The 22,736-nt window shown below is 33.6% G+C and overlaps 1 protein-coding gene across 1 annotated transcript in view; it reads right to left on the reverse strand.

Annotated features, from left to right (window-relative positions):
• The window catches only part of POT1 (protection of telomeres 1), a 74,830-nt gene that overhangs the window by 26,066 nt on the left and 26,028 nt on the right, over positions 1-22,736 (reverse strand). The window contains exons 7-9 of the mRNA XM_007450766.1: positions 8,854-8,984; positions 6,050-6,340; positions 996-1,151 (exon numbers count right to left, since the gene is read on the reverse strand). Coding sequence (XP_007450828.1) covers positions 996-1,151; positions 6,050-6,340; positions 8,854-8,984 — 578 coding nt within the window. The remainder of the gene's footprint in view (positions 1-995; positions 1,152-6,049; positions 6,341-8,853; positions 8,985-22,736) is intronic.

Genomic DNA, 22,736 nt, shown 5'->3' on the forward strand with positions numbered 1-22,736 from the left:
AGAAGGGAATTAAACAGTGAAAGTCGAATCTAAAATGTAAATCTTTTTCATTCGTAAAAGAACTCTATCTGTATTTTAAAAAGACTTTAGAATTGGCTTTATCATTACATTTATTTTTGAAATAAGCTAATCAATGCAGATAAAATCATGGAAAAGCATCAAAAATATATCTTCAACAGTCAATTTTCTGATATGAAAGGTATGAATACACTCATAAAGGACAAAAGAGTACAGTTATCACCTTCCTTGACGTGGACTTTAACCTAATTTATTGAGTTGGGTGGGCTTCTTTGTAACACAGTGTAAAAGTGGAAATACTTCCTTCTCCAAGAACATTTATTTACAAAAAAGAAACCCGGCACTAAAATTCAGATCTAAAAAAATTACAATTCACTTTCCCTATTTTCTTCCCATAAGTAGGTTATATAGCTCCCTAAATGTAGGATGGAAGCTATTTGCAATCAAGAAATTCATTTCTTTATACTGCTTAAGAAGATTAGCTCTGGAAACAGATATACATTCAAATACAGGCTTCACCCAATCAAAAACAGTGAGCAAATTCTAATAAACTGTATGATATAAACAGATAATTTATCAATATATTTTAGAGGTGTATTAACTATTTCTTAGACTAATGAGTAAAAAGTTAAAGACTGGATTTAATCAAACCAAGTAAAGAGCTTAGCATTTAAGTTTACAAATATTTTATACATCCTTTGTTATTTTAAAGCAAACTTTATGGCAGAAAAAAATTTTTCTTTCTTATTTCCATAGTAAAATTGGGCACAGCTTTAAGATATTCAGGAAACATTCTTTAACTTTAAAAAAGCCATTATAATTTAATATATCGTCTAATAATTTAAATACACATTTTACAAATTAAAGCAAAAAATTAATCTGGAGTTAATTTCTAGACCTCAAATATCATCTAACATGTGATTTACCCTAAAATTTATAAAAATACAAAAGAGCAAAACATGCTTGCTACACATCACCTTTAAAGATTTGGCCACTTGAACATGGTTGTCATAGACTAAAATGTCTATTGTCAGATTCTGCACCCGGTGGATGTGACTTAAATCACCTTCAAGAACAAGGTCTTGTATTAAGACTCTCCAAGATGGGAATGGGGTCCTGGTGCCATCCCATACCTGCATAAGAAGTAGAACAAAAGTTTAATGATCCTTTTGTAAAATTGTGGAGGCTAGAAGAGTTTTATTTGCTGGTAACATAGCTTAAAAGTAATTAAATATATTCCCCCAAATATCTGTTAAACTTTGAATATGTATATTCTTTCCTGATTGTAAAAGGACTACATATGTATAGGTAATGAATAAAATGTAAGGAAAAAAATTCAAACAGCTATGAGTTTAGAAAAACTATTAACATATTGTTGAATTTACTTATCTTTTTTTCTTCTATGTAGTTATAATATATATGTCTTTTTTTCTTTTTACCAAGCTGGCATTCTATTCTGCTTTTCATTTCTTAATTTATTGCTGGGCAGTTTTTCAGGCAATTTAAATATTCTTCTAAAATAGGATTTTCAATGGCTTCACGTTACTTTACGTTACTTTACGTTTGCAAACAAATTTACTAAACCAATCCCTTTTTTGGCCATTTGACTTGTTTCAAAATTTTTGCTATTTTAAATAATTTAGTAATTACCATCTTGTACATAAACCTTTACAAGTATCTCTGCTAATTTTCTTAAGTATAAATTCCTAGCTTTTAGGGAACTAATCTGACCTCTGCCCATTTTTCCACTTTGTTCTGATTTGGAAAAGGCCTTTGAAAGCAGAGATATGAATATTTTGTTTATGTTAGATGTTATGAACACAAGTGAATTACAATCATGGGTGATGGAAAGGGAAAGGCAGGTTGGATTGCTATTTAAGTCACCTTGAGGTAAGGATGGGAACAGGGGCCCAGGACGAGTATGCACTATCCCATCCTTAAGACCTGAGCTAGCCTGTGCTGTGCTAGGGCTGGAAGAGATGAGCTTGAGGCTATGCTATACTACAACAGGGCGGGACAAAAGACATTTGGAGAGAGGTGAGAATGCCTCTGCATGTCAGAAGTTTGGCTGGGTAAGAGTGAACAGTCTACTTAAATAGAAAACACCACATTTCCTTTTTTTTTTAACTGTTATATTTTTTTTAATTGAAGTATAGTTGATTTACAATGCTGTATTAGTTTCAGGTGTACAGCAAAGTGATTCAGTGATACACACACACAGACACACACACATATATCTTTTTCAGATTATTTTCCATTATAGGTTATTACAAGATATTGAATATAGTTCCCTGTGCTATACATAGGTCCTTGTTGCTTATCAATTTTATATACAGTCGTGTGTATCTGTTAATCCCAAACTCCTAATTTATCCTTACCCCCATCCTTTCCCTTTTGGTAACCGTAAATTTGTTTTCTATGTCTGTGAATCTATTTCTGTTTTGTAAATAAGTTCATTTGTATCATTTGCTTAGATTCCACATATAAGTGATATCATATGATGTTTGCCTTTCTCTGACTTACTTCACTTATTACTGTAATTCCAAGGTCCATCCATGTTGCTGCAAATGGCATTCTTTTTTTATGGCTGAGTAATATTCCATTGTATATATACACCATATATTCTTTATCCATTAATAGACATTTAGGTTGCTTCCATGTCTTAGCTATTGTAAATAGTGCTGCTATGAAAATTGGATGTATCTTTTCAAATTAGAATTTTTGTCTTTTCCAGATATATGCCCAGGAATAGGATTGCTGGATCATGTGAACTCTATTTTCAGTTTTTTAAGGAACCTCCATACTGTTCTCCATAGGGGCTGCACTAATTTACATTCTTACCAACAATGTAGGAGGGTTCCCTTTTCTCCACACCCTCTCCAGCACATGTTATTTGTAGACTTTTTAATGATGGCCATTCTGACCAGTCTGAGGCAGTACCCCACTGTAGTTTTAATTTGCATTTCTTTAATAATTAGTGATATTGAGCATCTTTTCATGTGCCTGTCGGCTATCTGTAAGTCTTCTTTGGAGAAATGTCTATTTAGGTCTTCTGCCTATTTTTTGGAAAACACCGCATATCTATACAGGTATCTGCCAGTGTCAGATTACAGAGAAAGTACTGAATAATGTTGGTGACAGTGCTAAGTTGTAAATAAACAATCATGAGTTTGTGTCACTCATTCTGTTTCCTAAGTTATTCAAAGACCTAGGACAATCACTTTGGGAGTAGTAACATGTCGCATTTTTCTTCACTTGGAATTTGTTCTTTCATTTTGTGTACATGTTTTTGAGACTTTAAAATGGCTTTACAGACCAATCCATGAGTCTTCTGAAGGAGGGGCTGAGAGAGTAGAGTATAAGTCAGACCTTGTGTTGAAATTCTGGAACTTTTGTAATCTTGTATCAAAACTCAATCTGCTATGTATCTGCATAGTTTATACAGATCTAATTCTTTTTTCCAAATAGATAACAATCACCATTTAACAATCCTTTGCCAATTTGAAATGTTAATGTTATTTTTATTATTATAGCAGCAAGGGGACAAGAGAGGAAGTCAAGGAGAGAAATTTCTTACTATATATCACTTAAAAATATCTTTTAAATTTCTGGGTAATGTTAAAATTACCTATCCCAAAGTTAAATACCTTATTAAAATACTACCTCAAACTTTCTATAATTGTTTGTTACTTTTTCAATTTCTTGACTTGAAAGACTATTCTGATATGCTATGCTTTTTTTTCTTTCTTTGTTTATGAAGACATTTAAGGCTCTAAATTTTGAGTATATCCCCAACCATAGCCTTTAATCTCTTCTTATTAACATTATAGTCTTAATAACCTATAATTAAAATTAACTTCTTTTAGAAACAACAGTATGTGGGGGAATCATATCTACTAGAATAATTAAAATGAATGTATTGTAGTTACTAATAAAGAGACCAATATTAGTATCATATCTCAGTTGAGACAGGAAATAATTACGCTATATTCCATGCTGACCAGAACTCATTTGGAGTAAGGTCTGGCTACTTTTGTTTTCAAAACAAAATTTTAAAAAAGTATTCCTAGTTTGGGATAGGAAAATCAATTTCAGAAAAAAAAAATCACTTAAAATTTGACTTCCCATAGATAAAATGAGCAAAATATTGCTATATAGTCCTCTCAATATATTTTTTGCTATGCATATAATACATTTTTAGTATATAAATGAAAGTACATTAATCACTAAAGAGAATATTGTGAATTTCTATATCAATAAGTATATGCCTACAATGTCATTTTATAGTCACAAAGTATTCCACAACACATAAATAATTCACAAAATTCTCTATTGCTAGTATGCGAGTTTTTTCTGATTTTCGTTACTGCAAGAAATATAAATATTCCTTTAAAGGCATTTTTCCACATTTTAAATTATTACTATAAAATAAATTTATGAAAATAGAGTTGCTGAGACAAAGAGCATAGAGCGACTTTTGAGATTTCTTTTAAATTGTCCTCAAGAAAGTCTTACTAATGTAATTTCTTACATTCACTTCTGAATGCTGTATTTTAAAATAATATCTACATGAAAGCTGTTTTTACTTATCTGAAAAGGCTATCTATAAAAATGGGATGCAGGCATGTTTTCTTGCTTTAGAAGGAAAATATAGATTCAGCTACGTCAGCTAAAAGGTGGCAGGTTTTATCTCAGAATTTAAGAATTTACGCTCAATACAGCAGCCAAAAGGTGGAGAATACTTCTCTGCACAGCTGATTTTTTGTCATTGGAAGTGTTCAGTGATTAGCAAACACTCATTTGTTAAATATGTCACTTTGGGCATAAAGTATGACTGGCTGACCTCCTTCTCATTTTGTTTGGATGATTTTATGTTGCTTTAGCTTCAATTTTGTCATACTTAACTTATTTATGTTTTTTTATAGCATGCATTTACTTTTTCAGAGTATTTCATGTGTATATAAATGTGTGCTATTTTCAACTTCAAACACTTTGTATTTTATTCAATAATTTCTATCTTCACTATTCTTTAATATGGGCAAGGTATAACTGATAATAATGCTAAACCCCAATATTTGTCCAAGGGCCAACTGTACTCCATTTCCTGTTCCATCGTTCCAAAGAGTCAGAAACTAAAGAAAGAACCAGAGAAGCAGGGCTAAAGCAGTGTTTGTTTAAATGCATCCTGCCTAGGCTGGGTAGGTGAGGATGGTATCAGACTACTGTCCTCTCCGGAAGCTATTCACGAATAAATTGGGATAGGTGTAAACAAAGATTAGATGGGTCTTATGTCACTTTTTTTTCCTGCAGATTTAAGAAAATAAAATATAACAAGAAAAAATTAACACTTCAAAACCATCCATGACCTACCTATGAAGCAGACAGTGAAATAACATGAGAAGAGAACCCAACATCAGTGGGCCAAGAAGAATGCAAATGAGTGAGAAGGAAGGCTACATCTTGATAGGGAAACAGAAATATGCATTTTTAGAGCTGCAACTTAAAAATAGCAATAGAAAACAACTCATTTTGCTAGTACTAATAAGAAATATATAAACACAATATAAACAATACTATATTTAAAATGTAGATCTGGTAATACTATTTTTCTCTAGAAGTATAGGATAAAGAAGAGAAGTTCAAGAGTAAAGTTGCATAGAAATTACAGGCTCATTAAAAATGGTTAGATTTTAAGTTCTTAGTACACAGTATGCATATTTATTCCATCAGAATGCTGAAATACAAACTCTTTACAGGCTTACAGGTCATGGTAACTTACAAAACAATTTCAAGTATTTAAAAATATCTACCTGTGCTTGCTTCGGCAGCACATATACTAAAATTGGAACGATACAGAGAAGATTAGCATGGCCCCTGCGCAAGGATGACACGCAAATCCATGAAGCGTTCCATATTCTTTTATAAAGCAGAAACTAACACACCACTGTAAAGCAATTATACTCCAATAAAGATGTAAAAAATGATTTAAATGATAAAATAAATACATAAATAAATTTAAAAAAAAATCTACCTTTAGAAGAAATGATGCTCCATCCACTTCTGCTTTGCCCAAGAGCTGACAAGTCAGGTCAAAATACTGCATTGGCTGGACATCACACAATTTCACTAATGTTGAAGAAGGTGAAATATGAGTAGATGCCCAAACACGTAAGGCTTCTACCATTTTGTGGTCCTCAGCGGTGAAGTTAAAACACTTGCTTGAAGTACGAGGTATGATAGGAGCTCCCAAAGTTCCCTCAAATGTCAAAGACGCAAAGCCAGAGCTGGTGATACCCTGAGTCTCCTTTTTATATACTTGGATCTAAGAAAGTGGCAAAGTAGAAAACAAAACAGAAACAAACAAAACAGGTTTACTGATCCAGAACCTAGGAACTGGAAACACTTCTGAGATTATAAAATCTTGCCAGCATAGTTAATAGAGGACATAATTCTTTAAATATTTCATTTAATTAGCATATGAAATTATAAAATCTACTGGGCTATATCAAAATCCACAAGCACCAGGTAAACTGTAAAACGCTATGCAAGATTATTTTTATTTTTTAAAGAGCTAGGTGGCAGCCTCCCTAATACTATCAGGCTTGCAGTTTTACTAACAAAACATTTATTAGTTTTTTTATTAAGGTATAATTCATAAAAGGAAAAAGGATAATAAGTAACAGTTATTTATGAATATTATAGGGAAAACTAGAGCACTTAAAATATAAGAGTTTGAAGTGAGTAAAATGCAGCTGAGGCTAAGGGCTCATCAGTCTGACTGAGACAGCTGGGATATGCCTTAAAAACATTGGCTTTCTGAATTTCAAGGCTCAGTTATTAGATGCACATGCATTTATGACTGTTATATCTTCTTTATAAAGCAACCCTTTTGAACTTATGAAATACCTCTTTTAGTCTCCTGTAATACTGTCTGATATTAATAAATGTATTTATATATTTATTGGAAATTAGAAAATATATTGAACTGAAGGATACTTAAGCTGTGATGTGCTAAAACTTGTTGGATATAACTAATGTAGTATTCAATACATAGAGAAAAATGTATAGAAATAAGTGAATATTTTACAAAAGAAGAAAGGTTAAAAATCAGAAATTTAGGCTTCTATCTCAAGAAGCTGCACAAAGAATATTATTTCAAATCCAAGGAAAGTAGAAAGAAAACATAATCAAGGTAAGAGAAATAGAAACATACAATAGAGAAAATCAAGGCTAAAAACTGGTTCTCTGAAGAGATTTGGAATTCTCTTATATCTCTAATGGGAGTGTAAGTTGGTAAAAAACACTTTGGAAAACTAAAGGCTAATATATGCACAACCCTGAACTCATGAGCCACACTCCTTGGTATACAATCAACTGAAATGCATATGTATCTATGCATTATACAATATATAATATGTAATATATATTATAATTACATATAAATGTATATATTATATAACATATAATTATATATATTCAGTAAAAGGTATGTACTAGACTGTTTATAGCAGCATAATAGCCTCAAACTGAAAACTACCTAAACGACCAACAGAATAAATATATAAATTCTGGTGAATTCAAACACTGGCTGGACAGAATACCATTTAGCAGTGAAAATGAACAAAGTAAAACTATATGTAATAGTGCAGTTGACTCATACAAGCATAAGCCAGAAATTAAAAAAAAATACAAAACCAAAAAACCATAGTGTATTTCCTTTATATAAAGAACAAACACATATGAAACTACATATGTTGTTAGAAGTTGTGAGATTATTTACTCTTGGTGGGGGCGGGGGAGTGTAATGACAACCCCAGGTAGGGGTACAAAGGACGTTTCTAGAGTGTCAGTAACATGAGCATGCTAATACTGTGAAAAGAGAGATGTATATTTTACTTCAATTAAACAATAGCAAGAATTACAAATACAGTTGGCCCCTGAACACGGGCGTTAGAGGCACCGACCATCTGTGCAGTTGAAAACCCCCTTATAACTTACAGTCGGCCCTGTATCCTCAGTTCAGCATCTATGGATTCAACTAACCGTGGGATCCTGTAGTACTGCACTGTTTACTACTGAAAAGAATCTGCACATCAGTGGACCCGAGCAGTTCAGAACTGTGCTGTTCAGGGTCAACTGTACTACAGGGAACAGCAGTGTGTCAGAAATAAGCTATTTTTTTGAAGTTTGGATAAGCCTGTAATATAGTGCTACAATAGTAATATTTCTAGTTCTCTTTATCTTTAAGCAAATGTTCTCCAATATTCTTCTATTCTCAGAGAAAAGGCATTAATAGAGCAAGAGAGTTGTTTCCCACCATATCTTAAGACTAGAAGACATGTGGACTATTGCACTCATTTATGAGCATCAGTGACCATGAGGACCACAGATAAACTGAAGCATTAGAAGAAAAGACAACCAAGATAGTGAAGGGGTTGCGTGGAAGCCCATGTAACAAAAGCAAACTATGAAGGGACTGAAATGTTTAAAACCTAAAAGAATGAAAATATTAAAGTGTTAAAAAGCTGATTTTTAAAAAATCACATACTATTTATTCACTACCTTTTAATTAAATGTTTTCTAACGGAATGCAACTAGTCCGAATCGCGGCAGCTAACACATTTCTGTGGAAGGAGGTCAGGTAGTTTGCTCAAATGAAGAGGTTTCCTAATATAAATCATTTGAAGTCTGATACTATTTACATTTCTTCTTGTCTCTTGAAATGCCTGACGTCATGTTCTAACAAAGCAACTACATAATTAGTGTAACTAGTTTTAGTGAGCAATACAGGGCTCTCTTCAAACTAATATAAGTTCTAAACAGTATGAATTATACCTTCAGCCTGTGAAAGCGAACAATATCTCCATTTTTATAAATCATTGGAAGGGCTTCATAATTTCCACTAAAGAACAGGCAGGTTAACTTTACATGTGTCTGGTCCACAATTGTTACAACTGAGCAATAATCTGGAAAACACAAAAATATTTTACCTGACTTTTCATATTTCAAAGCATTTGACAAAATAATACTGAGTTCAAAACACCAAACATTATTCTTTCCTTTAATCAAGTCTTCTAAGAATAGGATCAAAACATAAAGAAATTTTCTTGTCTCTCAAAATGCACTGCCAAATTATTTTGCAAAAGTGTTCCACAAAAATTCATTTTAGAAAGTTTAATGAAACAAAAATAAAAACCGTACTTAATATAAATTGTCTGGAGGTGTAATAACGTTATTACCTCAAAGTTTAGAAACCATGAAGCAGATAAACATATTCAAATAATATAATTTCTAAAGTAAACATAATTAAATTTAGAGTGAAAACAAAAAACTAGAAGATATTTGCAGCAAATGTGATGAAGAGTCAATATACTGCATAAAGACACTATGAAAACTGGTTATAAAACCCAGATTTTACAGTAAATATGAAAGTCAAATGAACAAACAACTCATAGAAAACTATATGGGAACAACTCAAAAGGGAAAATGATGATTTGCTGGTTATCTATAAAAGGTTACACATTAGAACGAGAGCAATTTTATATAATTTAAGCTGGCATAAAAACCCCACCAAATTTAATGATAGTTGGGTTGCTATGAAAACAAGTAACTTCAATCACTGGTGGCAGCAAAAACTCGAATAGCTCCTACCTTTTAATATACATGTTTCAGAAAATTGCACACTGAGAGTGTGTCTTGACTTCCTTCCTCTAAGTAATATACTCAAGACAGTATAGACAGAGAAAAGGATAAACCCAGAACAGTGAAGGGAGAGGAGAGGGGAGTGAAGGAGAGGGAGAGACGATATCAACGTACTTCAGGAAGTTGGGAAAGTAAATGGTTAAGGGATCAAATGGACAGAGGAGGATGCATCCGGAAGATACTCTAAAGTAGCTACAGCAAAGATGGCAGCCGTTGGGATTAAGGGTGACAGAGAAAAATAGAGCCAAAATCAGGGCTCATGAAAAGTTTACACATAGGACAACTGTTTCAATGAGCACCGATCCTAACCCTTACTCCCCTTGAAAATAACTTCAGGTAGGCAGGTAGGGTATCTCAGTCTTTAACACCAACCCCTTCCTGCAACACAGGCTGCTTTCCAAGGAAGTTTCACTGATAGACCAGGAAGTGGCAAGGCTTCTAATGAGGGTGTTAGAACCCAGAATAAATCCATCTGCATTATCACATTAGGGGGTCTACAGTCAGAAGGCTCTCTTCCCACCCACCTTAGACTGACACTTTCAATCAATGTGCCCTATGTAAGTACTATTTGTCTCTGTCAGATTTCCAATTCAAAAAAACAGATCAAGTTGAAAAAACAAGCTCATTATATACAAAGCAAACAAATGTCTACAACCTAAAATGAACCATAGCTACACTTGTAAATTTGTAAACAGTAAGCCATTACCAGACACAGAACAATAACAGATAGAAGGAAGGGAGGAAGGAAGGAAGGAGACAAGGAAAGAAGGAAGAAGGAAGGAAAGAAGGAAAGAAAGAAGGAAGGACAATGGGGGGGGAGAAGACAGGAGTAGAGAGAAAGGGGGAAGGAATGGGGGAAGTGGGGAGAGCGGAAAGGAGAGGGGAGAGGAATGGAGGGCAAGAGGAGAAAGAGAAAACTGATTCTGTGAGGAGGGGACAATAATTCAGAGAACATAAAAAAACTTTAAAAACAAAACCTTAATAAGCATCTTCAAGAAGAGTAAAAAGATAATTGCGTCTTCGTCTCTTGATATACAGGATCTACTGGACCCAATTTTAGTTTTGGAGTTTCCATTTTCAGTAGTTTTAACTATTTGTAAGGAGTGTTATTTCAGGACATTTTTCTTTCTTAGAAATCTTCCAAAGATTAAAGATAAATTTTACTTATTTTTTAATAGAATAAGACACATTCTTTTTGTAATGATCACATGGCTCTACTGTACCCTTTTATAAATCTAAGATACATTACGGAATCTTAGTCATCTATTTTCCTTTATCTCAAAATATTTTGCTATTTCATTACCCTATAAATTATTTCGTCATTATTCCTATCTATGCTTAAAAAAGACTAAATTAATTTTTTAAATGGGAAAATGAGAAACTTGCCTAGAGGAATGATGCAAGAGTGAAATTAATCATCCCTATTGCACTGCACTGCTCAATGTGTTATAACACCTTTCAAGAAGATATAAACCAGGTTTGAAAACTATCTTTGAAGTTTCTTCTTCAGCCTTAACTTAAGAATTCAGTTAAGAATTCAGAACTGAAATTTTTTTGCCAATAGTCACAGAGAAGAAAATTAGATGGATCAAGAAGCTGAATGCAAAGACAGGTAGCAGCACGTTAGATACTATGGATAATGATGAATGTACTTTGAATAAAATACAAATGCTCTGAAGGTTTTAAGTTTCATATAATATCATGACAGACTAAACACAAGGGCAAAGAGATCACTAATCTAATGAAACACATGAGACCTTAAATTAAATTTCATACCATGACTGAAGTTTAATCAGAGTCTGAAATTATGTTTAATGTTAAAGAATATATTTTGGTAAAAGGTATTTACAGTCCTAAATACAGTTTGGGGTTATGAAATAATAATTAATAATGTGCAAAATGTCAATATTCTAAATTAATTTACAGAAATGGAATAATCCACTTTACTTCTCAGACAGAAAACAAAACAAAAATACAGTACTTATGTTAGCAAGATATCTTATTCCCAGGCCTATAACTAGGGGGAAATTACATTATTTAGCAGTCAGCAATTACTGAGGGCTTACTATATGACAGGAAGTGTGCTAAGCAATTTATATGCATTATCTCCCTGAATTCTTAGATAGTTGTATGTAACAGTTTACAAACGAGAGAACTTAGTTTCTTAAAAAGTCTAGGCAAGGTATCCAAGTGTGAATGTCTTATAGGTCACATATAACTCAGCATATCTGACTCCTGTTTCTTCATTTAACCAGAACACCACACTGTCTGCATGTCACATGCTTTTTTAAACATCAGCAACAATCCCAAAGAAAGTAAAACATTACGCTTAAAACTGTGATGGAGGGTTGAGAGTTTTCCTAAGTAGGTAAAATTATACTGTATCTTAACTCTATATTATTTACTATTTCATGCAGTTATCTTGAAACATACTAAAGGAGAGTTCATTACTGAAGAATAACATATCACTATAATGAAACTTCATCTATAATTTACTCCAGAGGCATCATGGAAACCCCACGAACATCACAGAAAGATTCTACAATAATTCATTCTTATGAGGCTTATATGCATTTGTACATTCTCTGTAATAATTATTTTTTGACTCATAAACTGAAAGAAGAAAAGAAGAAAAGGAGACAAAAAAGAGTTATCTCCTGAGGTAGCTGAACAAGAGTTAAATCCTAGTGGAAAGACAAAAGCAATAAAAGAAGATGTATGTTTAAGGCTACTTAAAGAGGAGTTAACTGAATTGTGAGTGTAAGAGGACAAAGGAGAGGGGCTTCCCTGATGGCGCAGTGGCTGAGAGTCCGCCTGCCAATGCAGACAACACAGGTTCGAGCCCTGGTCTGGGAAAATCCCACATGCCATGGAGCAACTGGGCCCGTGAGCCACAATTACTGAGCCTGCGCGTCTGGAGCCTGTGCTCCCCAACAACAGAGGCCGCGATAGTGAGAGGCCTGCGCACCGCGATGAAGAGTGACCCCCACTTGCCACAACTAGAGAAAGCCCATGCACAGAAATGAAGACCCAACACAGCCATAAATAAATAAATAAATACATTGTGTAAAAAGAGTAAGATGATATGAACAAGATCAATTAAACCTTTAAAAAAAAAAAAAAAAAAAAAAGAGGACAAAGGAGAGAGCACAGTACTATAAATCAGGAGTTGGCAAACTATGGCCCATAGCCAAATCCATCCCACCACTGGTTTATTAGCTTTACAAAGCATTCAACTTAAGTTTTCCAAAAAAAATCTTTTCACATTCATATTCATTTGGGTGTATCAGATTTAATGAAATTACTTAATTAGAATAACAAGTAAAAGGAGTACAAAGAGATTTGGGAACCAAATTGTAAGAATGCAATTCTTTCGAGAATACAGTTCCACTAGTGGTAGCAGAAATGAGCCAGAGCATCAGGGCTACGCAACTCCCAGTCACCAGTTCCTAGTTGTGAAAGCTTAGGGTGACAGAAGCATCAGTAACAGCGTTTTACAGACGGACTGTAGAACGTTTGTTCATTGTCAAATCAGATAAGAAGTTGCTTAAGAAAGTTTCTAATTTAAATAATAACTTGGCTGTAGGAAAACACCCAATGTGTCATGAAATAAATTACATATATTTATTGTGTAACAAAGATATATGTGTACATAGTAAATAATTTTCAGAACAGTGATTGTATCTAGAAGATTTCTGAAGAATGCCAGAAGGAAAGTAGACACTCTTTAATCAGAAAACACAGAAAGATAGGCTTCCAGATTTAGTATTACGTCTTCACAGTTCACAGCATCTATAACACATAGTAGCTGATCAACCATCTTTACTAAATTAATGCATGCCACTACCTACAGCAAATATACAGTACTTGCAAAAATTCTCCCTCTCTGAAGCCTACTGCAGACACTGAAAATCATTTAGCCTCTTTATGCCTCAAATTCCTTATCTAAAAAATGGGGAAAATAATACTATTCACTTCATATGATTGTTAAAATTAAATAAGTAATTACATGTAAAGTATTTAAAATAGCACCTAGAACATGGTTAAATGCTATGTATAAGAGGTGACCAGTGGTGGTAGTAGCAGCAGCAGTAGCTACAGCAGCATTTCTATTACTGATAATTAATCATAACATTCTTTTCTAATGAACACAGACATGATCTTAGAATCTGTCTTAACGAAGTACATGAAGATACTTTGCCAAGATACAGTGCCAAACGGATCACAGTCAGAACATAAAATCAAAAGTATAGATGTAAGGGATTACAAAGGAATTCCAATTTTAATTTCCACTGGAATCTCAATGAGTTGTTTTTAGATGTGGTGCTATCAACCTTCCACAGAGAAATACCTTGTAGTTAAGAAGAGCATCTGGTCCTCAAGAGAAATTTCATTTGGAACACAAAGAGTTTCTGAAAAAGCTATAAGGTGGAATACAGCACTAACCACTTATTCAAAAATTACAATGTTGAAGATAACATAGAACAATTTTAATGGATCAAAATGGTAATCAAGGGCCAAGAAGATCTAATACCTCACTTAAAAATTAGGATAGGGCTTCCTTGTTGGTGCAGTGGTTGAGAGCCTGCCTGCCGATGCAGGGGACACGGGTTCGTGTCCCGGTCCAGGAAGATCCCACATGCCGTGGAGCGGCTGGGCCCGTGAGCCATGGCCGCTGAGCCTGCGCATCCGGAGCCTGTGCTCCGCAACGGGAGAGGCCACAACAGTGAGAGGCCCGTGTACCGCAAAAAAAAAAAAAAAAAAAAAAAATTAGGATAAAAAAGTTCACTGTGTCAGCCTGAAGAAATGTTCAAGTTCCTGTAGGGTAACAGTTCTCAAAGTTTGGTCTGCAAACCACTGGGGGGCTCCAAGATATGTTTATGGGGTCCATAAATTCAAACCTATTTTCATAGTAATATTAAGATATTATTTGCCTTTTTAATTGTGTTGACCTTCGGATTGATGGTATAGAAGCAATGGTGAGTAAAACTGCTGGTGTCTTGGCAAGAATCAAGGCAGTAGCCTCAAACTGTAGTAGTGGTCACTGTATCCTTCACCAACACACACACTAACAGTAAAACAAAAACCACAACAGTTTTACTAAAGAATAAGGCCATTCTTGATGAAGCATTAAAAATTTCTTATATTTGATCCTTGAGTACATGTCTTTTTAATATTTTACATGGTGAAATGGGAAGCAAAATATTTCAACTGCTTACCAAAGTATGATGGTCATCTTAAGGAAGAACACTTGTGTGATTGTTTATGAGTTACACTAGCCACATTCTTTGCATGGTACAGCATTTTTATTTAAAAGGATGACTGACAGAACAATTTTAGTTATTCAAGCTCTGGTATTGGTCAGATGTTTTTACAAAAATGAATGGAATTAATCTTTCAGTTCAAAGAAAACTGCCATTTTTTTGCCAATGATAAAACCAAAGATTTTAGGCTAAAATTACAATATTGGAAAAGTTCCATCTTCTACCATGATATTGATGGTTTCTCAATATTCAAAGACTTTAAAAATTTTTATTTTATTTTATTTTTAACATCTTTATTGGCGTATAGTTGCTTCACAATGGTGAGTTAGTTTCTGCTGTATCACAAAGTGAGTCAGTGTATATGTACATATACACACATCCCCAGATCTCCTCCCTCTTGCGCCAAAGACTTTTCTGATAAAATTGACTGGTGACAGAAACAACTGTTATATTTTGGTATTGTATGATACTGTACAATGAAATGGGTCAACATACAGAAGATGTGCATACCTCAGGAAATGTTTTTTTTCAAATGACCTATGCACTACAAATCATGGATGATTTAAAGATCCATTCAAACTGCAAGATGGATCAATGGATTTTAATTCAATAGAATATGAAAGTTCATTGCTATGGTTTCAGATTCCTCATTGTAACCAACCTTTAAGAAGGTTATCAAAGAATATCCAAAATTACCTGAAGACTTTTATAAAAGTCCTCTTCCCTTTTCCAACTACATAGCTGTGTGAAGCCAGAAATTCTTATGTATCTCAACTGAAATAACATGTTGTAACAGACTGCTGAAGGGATAAGAGAATCCTGCTACTTTTATTATTTTTTAAAGATAAAAATATCATCAGGGCTTCCCTGGTGGCGCAGTGGTTGCGAGTCCGCCTGCCGATGCAGGGGACACGGGTTCGTGCCCCGGTCCGGGAAGATCCCACATGCCGCGGAGCGGCTGGGCCCGTGAGCTATGGCCGCTGAGCCTGTGCGTCCGGCGCCTCTGCTCCGCAAGGGGAGAGGCCACAACAGTGAGAGGCCCGCATACCGCAAAAAAAAAAAAAAAAAAAAAAAAAAAATATCATCAAAAATGTGAAACAATACCACACTCCATAGTTTTGGAGAATATATTTTTCATTAGTTACTTATGTTTTACAATAGACTATTTTTGGTTTAAATGAATTATTAAATGTCATTAAATATGTTAGTTTTTCACTTTTAATTTCCAGTATGTTTAAATATCTATAACTGTGATCCTTAAAAATATAAGCTCCTTGAGATCCTGATAATTTTTAGGAATATAAAAAGCTTAAGAAGCACTGATTTAGGGCATCAACAATATTATACTTTCTGAAAGTGAAAATTCATAAAGTACTACATTTTATATAGATCACTACAGAGATAAAGTCCCTTGCAATTCTACCATAATCAAAATTTCAAAGAAGTAAGAATTGGTCCTACCCCTTCCCTGTTCACAATAAATAAAGGTAATAAAAGCATATATGGATAATGAATTGCTTGAAAGTGAAGCTCTATCAACTTTAATCTAGGTCGATAATCTCTAAGCTTGATTCTATAGACAATAGTTTCAGCAAACAAGAATCAGAGTACATTAAAAAGGGTTCCATGTTCAAGTAAAATTATGTTAAAAGTAAAGTTAAACAGATTCCTTTATTAAATCTTTTCAGAGGTGATAACGTGTTAATAATGCACTGTGAATCTCAAGAGCCAGATACAGTATGCAAAATTTCCCACTTTTTCATGGAATGTTTCACAGAATTGGTATTTCTCCCACTGAAAATGCTTTGCTAAAAGCTTATGTAGATTAGATCTCCAAGTTATTTTAAATGAAGTATTACTGAGAAAACTAGAGAACTTACAGCCTCACTTGATGAAGAGGCAGACAGCTCTTCAGGACTACAGTTCACTGTTGTCTTAGGACATTCTCTTCAGCAGTTCCTGCCTCCCCATTATCTACCCCATCTCCTGGCAATCCACTGTTCTAGACTTTCTCTTTCTTGCCTTCTTATCTCCCTCTTTGTTATTACTTACAAGAGAGAGAGAAAAAAATAATCATAAGAGTAAAATCCCATTTTGATGCTTCCTGATACCAAACCAATTGACAGTACTATGAAGGATAATAAATAAATCAATAAACCCTAGTTTTGATCTTTGTTCTTTTCTCAGCTTAGAGTGTTCTCCTATCTATAACTCTACATGAACCTTCTTTTCAGTTATATAAGGTAATTGTGTGTGATGATACCAGTTTTTCCAAAGTATCACGTATACTGGAAATCAGAAGCCTGATGATTCGGCTAAAAACTGATGGATAGCTGCTAAGGTGGTGGTAGAGAATGGGGTGTATACATTCTGTTTATGATTAAATGATCAAAACTATTTCTAGTGTTGACAGAAATTCATTTGTATTTCTAAGTTCTTATTCTATTGCTGTTACATGTTCCCATTAACTTTTGCTTAAATCTAACATATAATACACATAAATGACAATAAATCTTTCAAATATTTAGCATAAAATACGAGCTTTCTTATGACATTTCTGCAAAGCAGAGAATATGTGTTCAGTTTATCATTCCACTCGAAAAATCAAACTCAGTTTTTCAACTAATAATAACATCCAAGCATATACACAAATCCTATGAAGTCCTGATACTGTTTTCCAAATAAAGCAAAATATTTCATATCACTAAAACTAAAGAATTAGAAGTATAAAATAATTATAAGAAATACTCCAATGCACAAGCTACTTTTCACTGGTTTCTCTATTTCAAACTCCTACTTTTTTCTTAATTCTTTTCATTTTTTAACTAAAGAGAATTTTTTGTGTGTTTTCATTCAGGGAAGGGGAGATGGGAAGGTGGGGTAACATTAATATATCCCTACCCATTCTAATTCTGTGTTATGTTAACTCTTCCAAAAAGCATTTCAAAAGTATTCACAACAAAGCTTAGGACTCCACATCAATAAATTAAAATGTTTTGACTTATTCAAGTAATTACAGCAGTGTATTTTATAAACATCTGGTGCAGTGACTAAGGGAAAGGGTACATAAATTGCACTCACAAATACTGCACACTGAAAAGATAAACTAAAAAATTATAAAATCCCCCTGTATGTACATTATTTCTCAGATTTGTTTTATTGCTCTATTTCCACAGCTTAATTTTGGACTACTGTTATAATGTGGAATTATTTTTCCTACTCATATTTTGTTCTCCCCATACCAAATTACAAACAATTAAAACAGCATTCTTGAAATATTTCACTACTCTTAGCAAAGACTTTTAGTGCTACCACATTATCTATGGATATTTCTGAGTTGTTAAAAAATGCTTATATGTAAATATATGTACAGATACACAGATGTGTATATAGTTAGAGAACTATCAAACAAAAAACTTCTTTCGTAACATCAAGGATTGAAAAAACAGAATTTAAAACGACCTCACTTGAAGTTTACTTCTTAGTATATTAAATCTAACTTTAAGTATTTTCTTTACAGGCATGCCCACACACACAATCAATTCAATTACTGAGCTGCAGGCCCAGACAGACTTACTGTAGCAATATTTTTCAAAATATCATCTACCTGCTACAAGGCAAGCTCTCCAGAATAGCATAACTAAACACGAGGAAATTCTCAGAGTCTCCTAAGGTTATCTATAAAATAATGAGGAGTTTCAAAATAAAATTCTATATACATATTTTATATACATATTTTTGGGTTTAGATATGTATATAGTTATAAAAGAAGGAAACAAAAATTCAGATTCAAGAAACAAGTGGCATTTAAAAAAATCTGTCCAATAATTTGCTCTCAAGGACAATAAAGAAGTAATATAAATGAAATATTAAATAGCTTTCAGGTTCTTTCACAAATTACCATTAGATTCATGACATAACTGGAAACCAAGCTACTCATTTTAACAAATACTAACAAGGCAAACTGCTAGAATAAGTTTTATTTAACTGCTCCAAAGACGTAAAGTGTTTCACCAAGTAAGTAAATAATCCTTCAATAATGAATACATAAAATGATAAAAATATTTATTTTCCCCGTGCCTCATTTTTTACTCATTCCCAAATGAAAGAAAAATCATCTTGTGAAGTTAGAGTCAACTTACAAATTAATATTTTAATAATAAAGTTACAAAGCTAAGAGGTAATTTAAGTCTACTTTCTTGATAGCCTGTATCAGCAGGGAAGGAAGGGAAAGTAGAGAGACAATTAATAAATCAGTATTCTTTCCTAGTTTATCTAAGTAACAACCTCTAAAAATACATATTTAAACTTTGATAAAGAATTGACTTTAGGGCTTCCCTGGTGGCACAGTGGTTGAGCATCTGCCTGCTGATGCAGGGCACATGGGTTCGTGCCCCGGTCCAGGAAGATCCCACATGCCGCGGAGCGGCTGGGCCCATGAGCCACGGCCGCTGAGCCTGCGAGTCCGGAGCCTGTGCTCCGCAACGGGAGAGGCCACAACAGTGAGAGGCCCGCATAACGCAAAAAAAAAAAAAAAAAGAATTGACTTTAAAGCTTCAGTAAGACTTCATGTTTAAACTGTTGACAAAGTATTTTAACTACTTTAACACTTAGGTAATACTTCATTTAACTTGATGTAAATCTAGAAAAGGTAACAAATGATAAATTAAGCCCTACATTCTGCGATCTTCAGCAATTCACCTAATTTCCTCAGTATGATTAAGTGTAAACTGCCTTGGAGTTTTATTATAAGGGAAAGCTGGTAGTTCATCTAAGTAAGGCCTTTAATCAAAGAAGCATGCATGCGTGCATGCTTATATATTTATGTAAGCCACAAAAAAATAAATTATACAATCCACAAAAAAATTCCTCCATGAAAGTTGCTTCACCACCTTTTTATCTACTAGGGTGCTGTTGTTTGTATTTATTTATTTTTTTGAGGTAATTTGGCATTTATTTATTGAAAGTAAATTGAAATCTATTCTATTATATATTATTACAACAAGTGCTGTTCTTCACTGAGGCAATCTGCCATTGATTTTCTAACTATGTTTTCTACATATGCAACTCAAGATTTGAAAATTAAAATAATACTTACCTTACAAAGAATTCACATATCTATTAATAGCTGCTGCAACTGGCTGTTACCATATTACAGGTACAGTTGCATATGTTACTTCAATTGTTACAGCAAATTACATGAGAGACCATGACCATCATCATCTCCATTTTCAGATAAACAAATTAAGCAAGAGAAGCAGAGTAAGTTGTCTCTGGTAAAACAACTAAAAATTTCTCTTAAGCTTATGTTGTAGAGTGTAGTTGTTTTTAAACCAATCAGTACTTCATCAACAGTTTTCCATTTGTATAAAAGTTTATTATTGAAATACTAAAGTAAAAGCCATGAAGGCAAATCACTGAACTAAGGCAATACTATATGCTACAATCTTACTTGTTTACAAGGATACTTGCTATACAATACACACATAACAGCACTCTCTTTATTATGCTGGTGTGAGGTTAACATAATTTCCACTCATGTTTTTATAATATTGAAAAAGATCATGGGAGGCAGGAAAGAGAAGCGTAAATATTATGATAGAGATATAAGTTCTAATATATAGATATATATACATGCACACACAGATGAGATAGATAGGTAGGTAGGTAGATATATTTATGAGTTCATAAATGTTATTCTGAAATTACACCTGGGGGAGTTTTCCTCTTATGTTTTACTCTATGCATTGAGCAACCATAGGTCATAGATGGTACACCTAGGTGTAAGGATTTCAACTAAGACTAGCAATGGTCTTTATCTTCACAGGGTTTGTGTTTAAAATAAGGGAGACAAAACAATAAGATTAATTTTTAAAATAACTATAAAAGTATATAATATTCATCAATAAAAAGGAATAAACTATTGATACATGCTATAACATGGAACCTCAAAATCATTATGCTAAGTGAAAGAAACCAGAAGCAAAGTGAGCCTATCTATATGAAGTGTCCAGAAAGGTACAGAGATAGAAAGCAAGCTAACGGTTGCCTAGGACTGGGGATGGCAATGAGGACTGACTGCAAACAGAATGGAGATCTTTTTGTATGGTGTTGTTTGCTCATGGCCATAAAAATGAAATTCACTCTTCGTGGCTGAATCAGCATCAATCATACAAATGTCAGCATATGAAGTCTTGCTGATATCTTTTGTTAACTATGATCTCTTCATCCATTTGGTTTGACATTAAAAATTATATCTTTTTAAATCATCATTTTAATTGTAACTTGGGAGCAAATATAAACACATGTGCTGTACCGTCTGAATCCTTCTTAAAATTTGACAAAAACCATAACCATGAATGAGATCAGAGGTCAGCAAACTATGGGCTGTGGGCCAGCTGACTTCTGTAAAATCAAGTTTTATTGCTACACATTCATTTATACATTGTCTATGGCTGTTTTCACGCTACAAGGCACAACTGAGTAGTTGTGACAGAGACTACCTGTCCTGCAAAGCCTAAAATGTACACTATCCAGTGCCTTAAGAAAAAATCCAACTCTTAAACTAGATTAATGGTGGACATACAAAAAGGATACTGGAAATACAGGACTAATAGCATAATACTCTGAAATAGGAAAAGAAACTAAAGTACACTATTATGTCTTTATTTAATACTTAATTTTTCAAGAACTCAATTTTTCAAAGTAATGGTACTAGTATGTAAACAGCCCAGCATCAAATGCAGTAATATTTACATGACCAATTTAAGAAATTTCAAGATGAACTTAGTATAGAAGATAAAAGATCATGATATTCAAAGCAACTCAACAATTATTTCTGATAAGAAAAATGGCCTACAAAAAAAAATACTCAAAAAGACTGTCAATTCCACTCTTAGGTATATACCTAAGAGAAATGAAAACATATGTCCACACAAAAACATATATATGAATGTACATAGCGGCATTATTTGTAACACCAAAAAACAGGAAGAACCTAAATGTCCATCAAGTGACGAATGGATAAATAAAATGTGGTCCATCCATGCAACGGGATACTTTTCAGTAACAAAGAGAAATGAAGTACTGATACATACCACAACATGGATGAACCTTGAGAGCATGCTAAGTGAAAGAAACGAGTCACAAACTATCAGATATTATGATTCCATTAATATGAATAGTCTAGAATAAGCAATCTATAGACAGAAAGTAGATTAATAGTTGCCTAGGGCTGGGAGGAATATGGGGAATTTGGGATCTAAGAGATGCAGAGTTTCTTCCGGAGGACATGAAAATGTTCTACAATTGACTGTGGTGGTAGATGCACAACCCCATGAATATACTAAAGCTACTGAACTGTATCCTTTAAATGAGTAAATCAGATGTGAATTAAATCTCAGTAAAGCTGCTTTTAAAAAAAGGGACTATCAGTATCTGGTTAAACAGCTGCTTTAAGGCACTAAATGAATGTATTACAGTTTAAGTGCCATGTAATTTATAGATATTATTTATCTTCCTTGTTCATATTTTTCTTTCAGCTCTTACGTACTACTAAAACTACTCTAACCTATTCTTAATCACAACCAAACTCTCCTCAAATTTCAAAGAGGAAGTTACTAGTATAGCTACCAATTAGATTATTATCCTAGGAATACTCCCCAACTAAGCCACCTGACATTTGTTTTGCTGATTCTAAGACTCATAAAATTGGGCTTCAAGCTTCATATTGATGAGCAACAGTCAGGAATG

Source organism: Lipotes vexillifer, unplaced genomic scaffold (genome assembly GCF_000442215.2).
Source record: "Lipotes vexillifer unplaced genomic scaffold, Lipotes_vexillifer_v1.1 scaffold287, whole genome shotgun sequence".
NCBI lineage: Eukaryota > Metazoa > Chordata > Mammalia > Artiodactyla > Lipotidae > Lipotes > Lipotes vexillifer.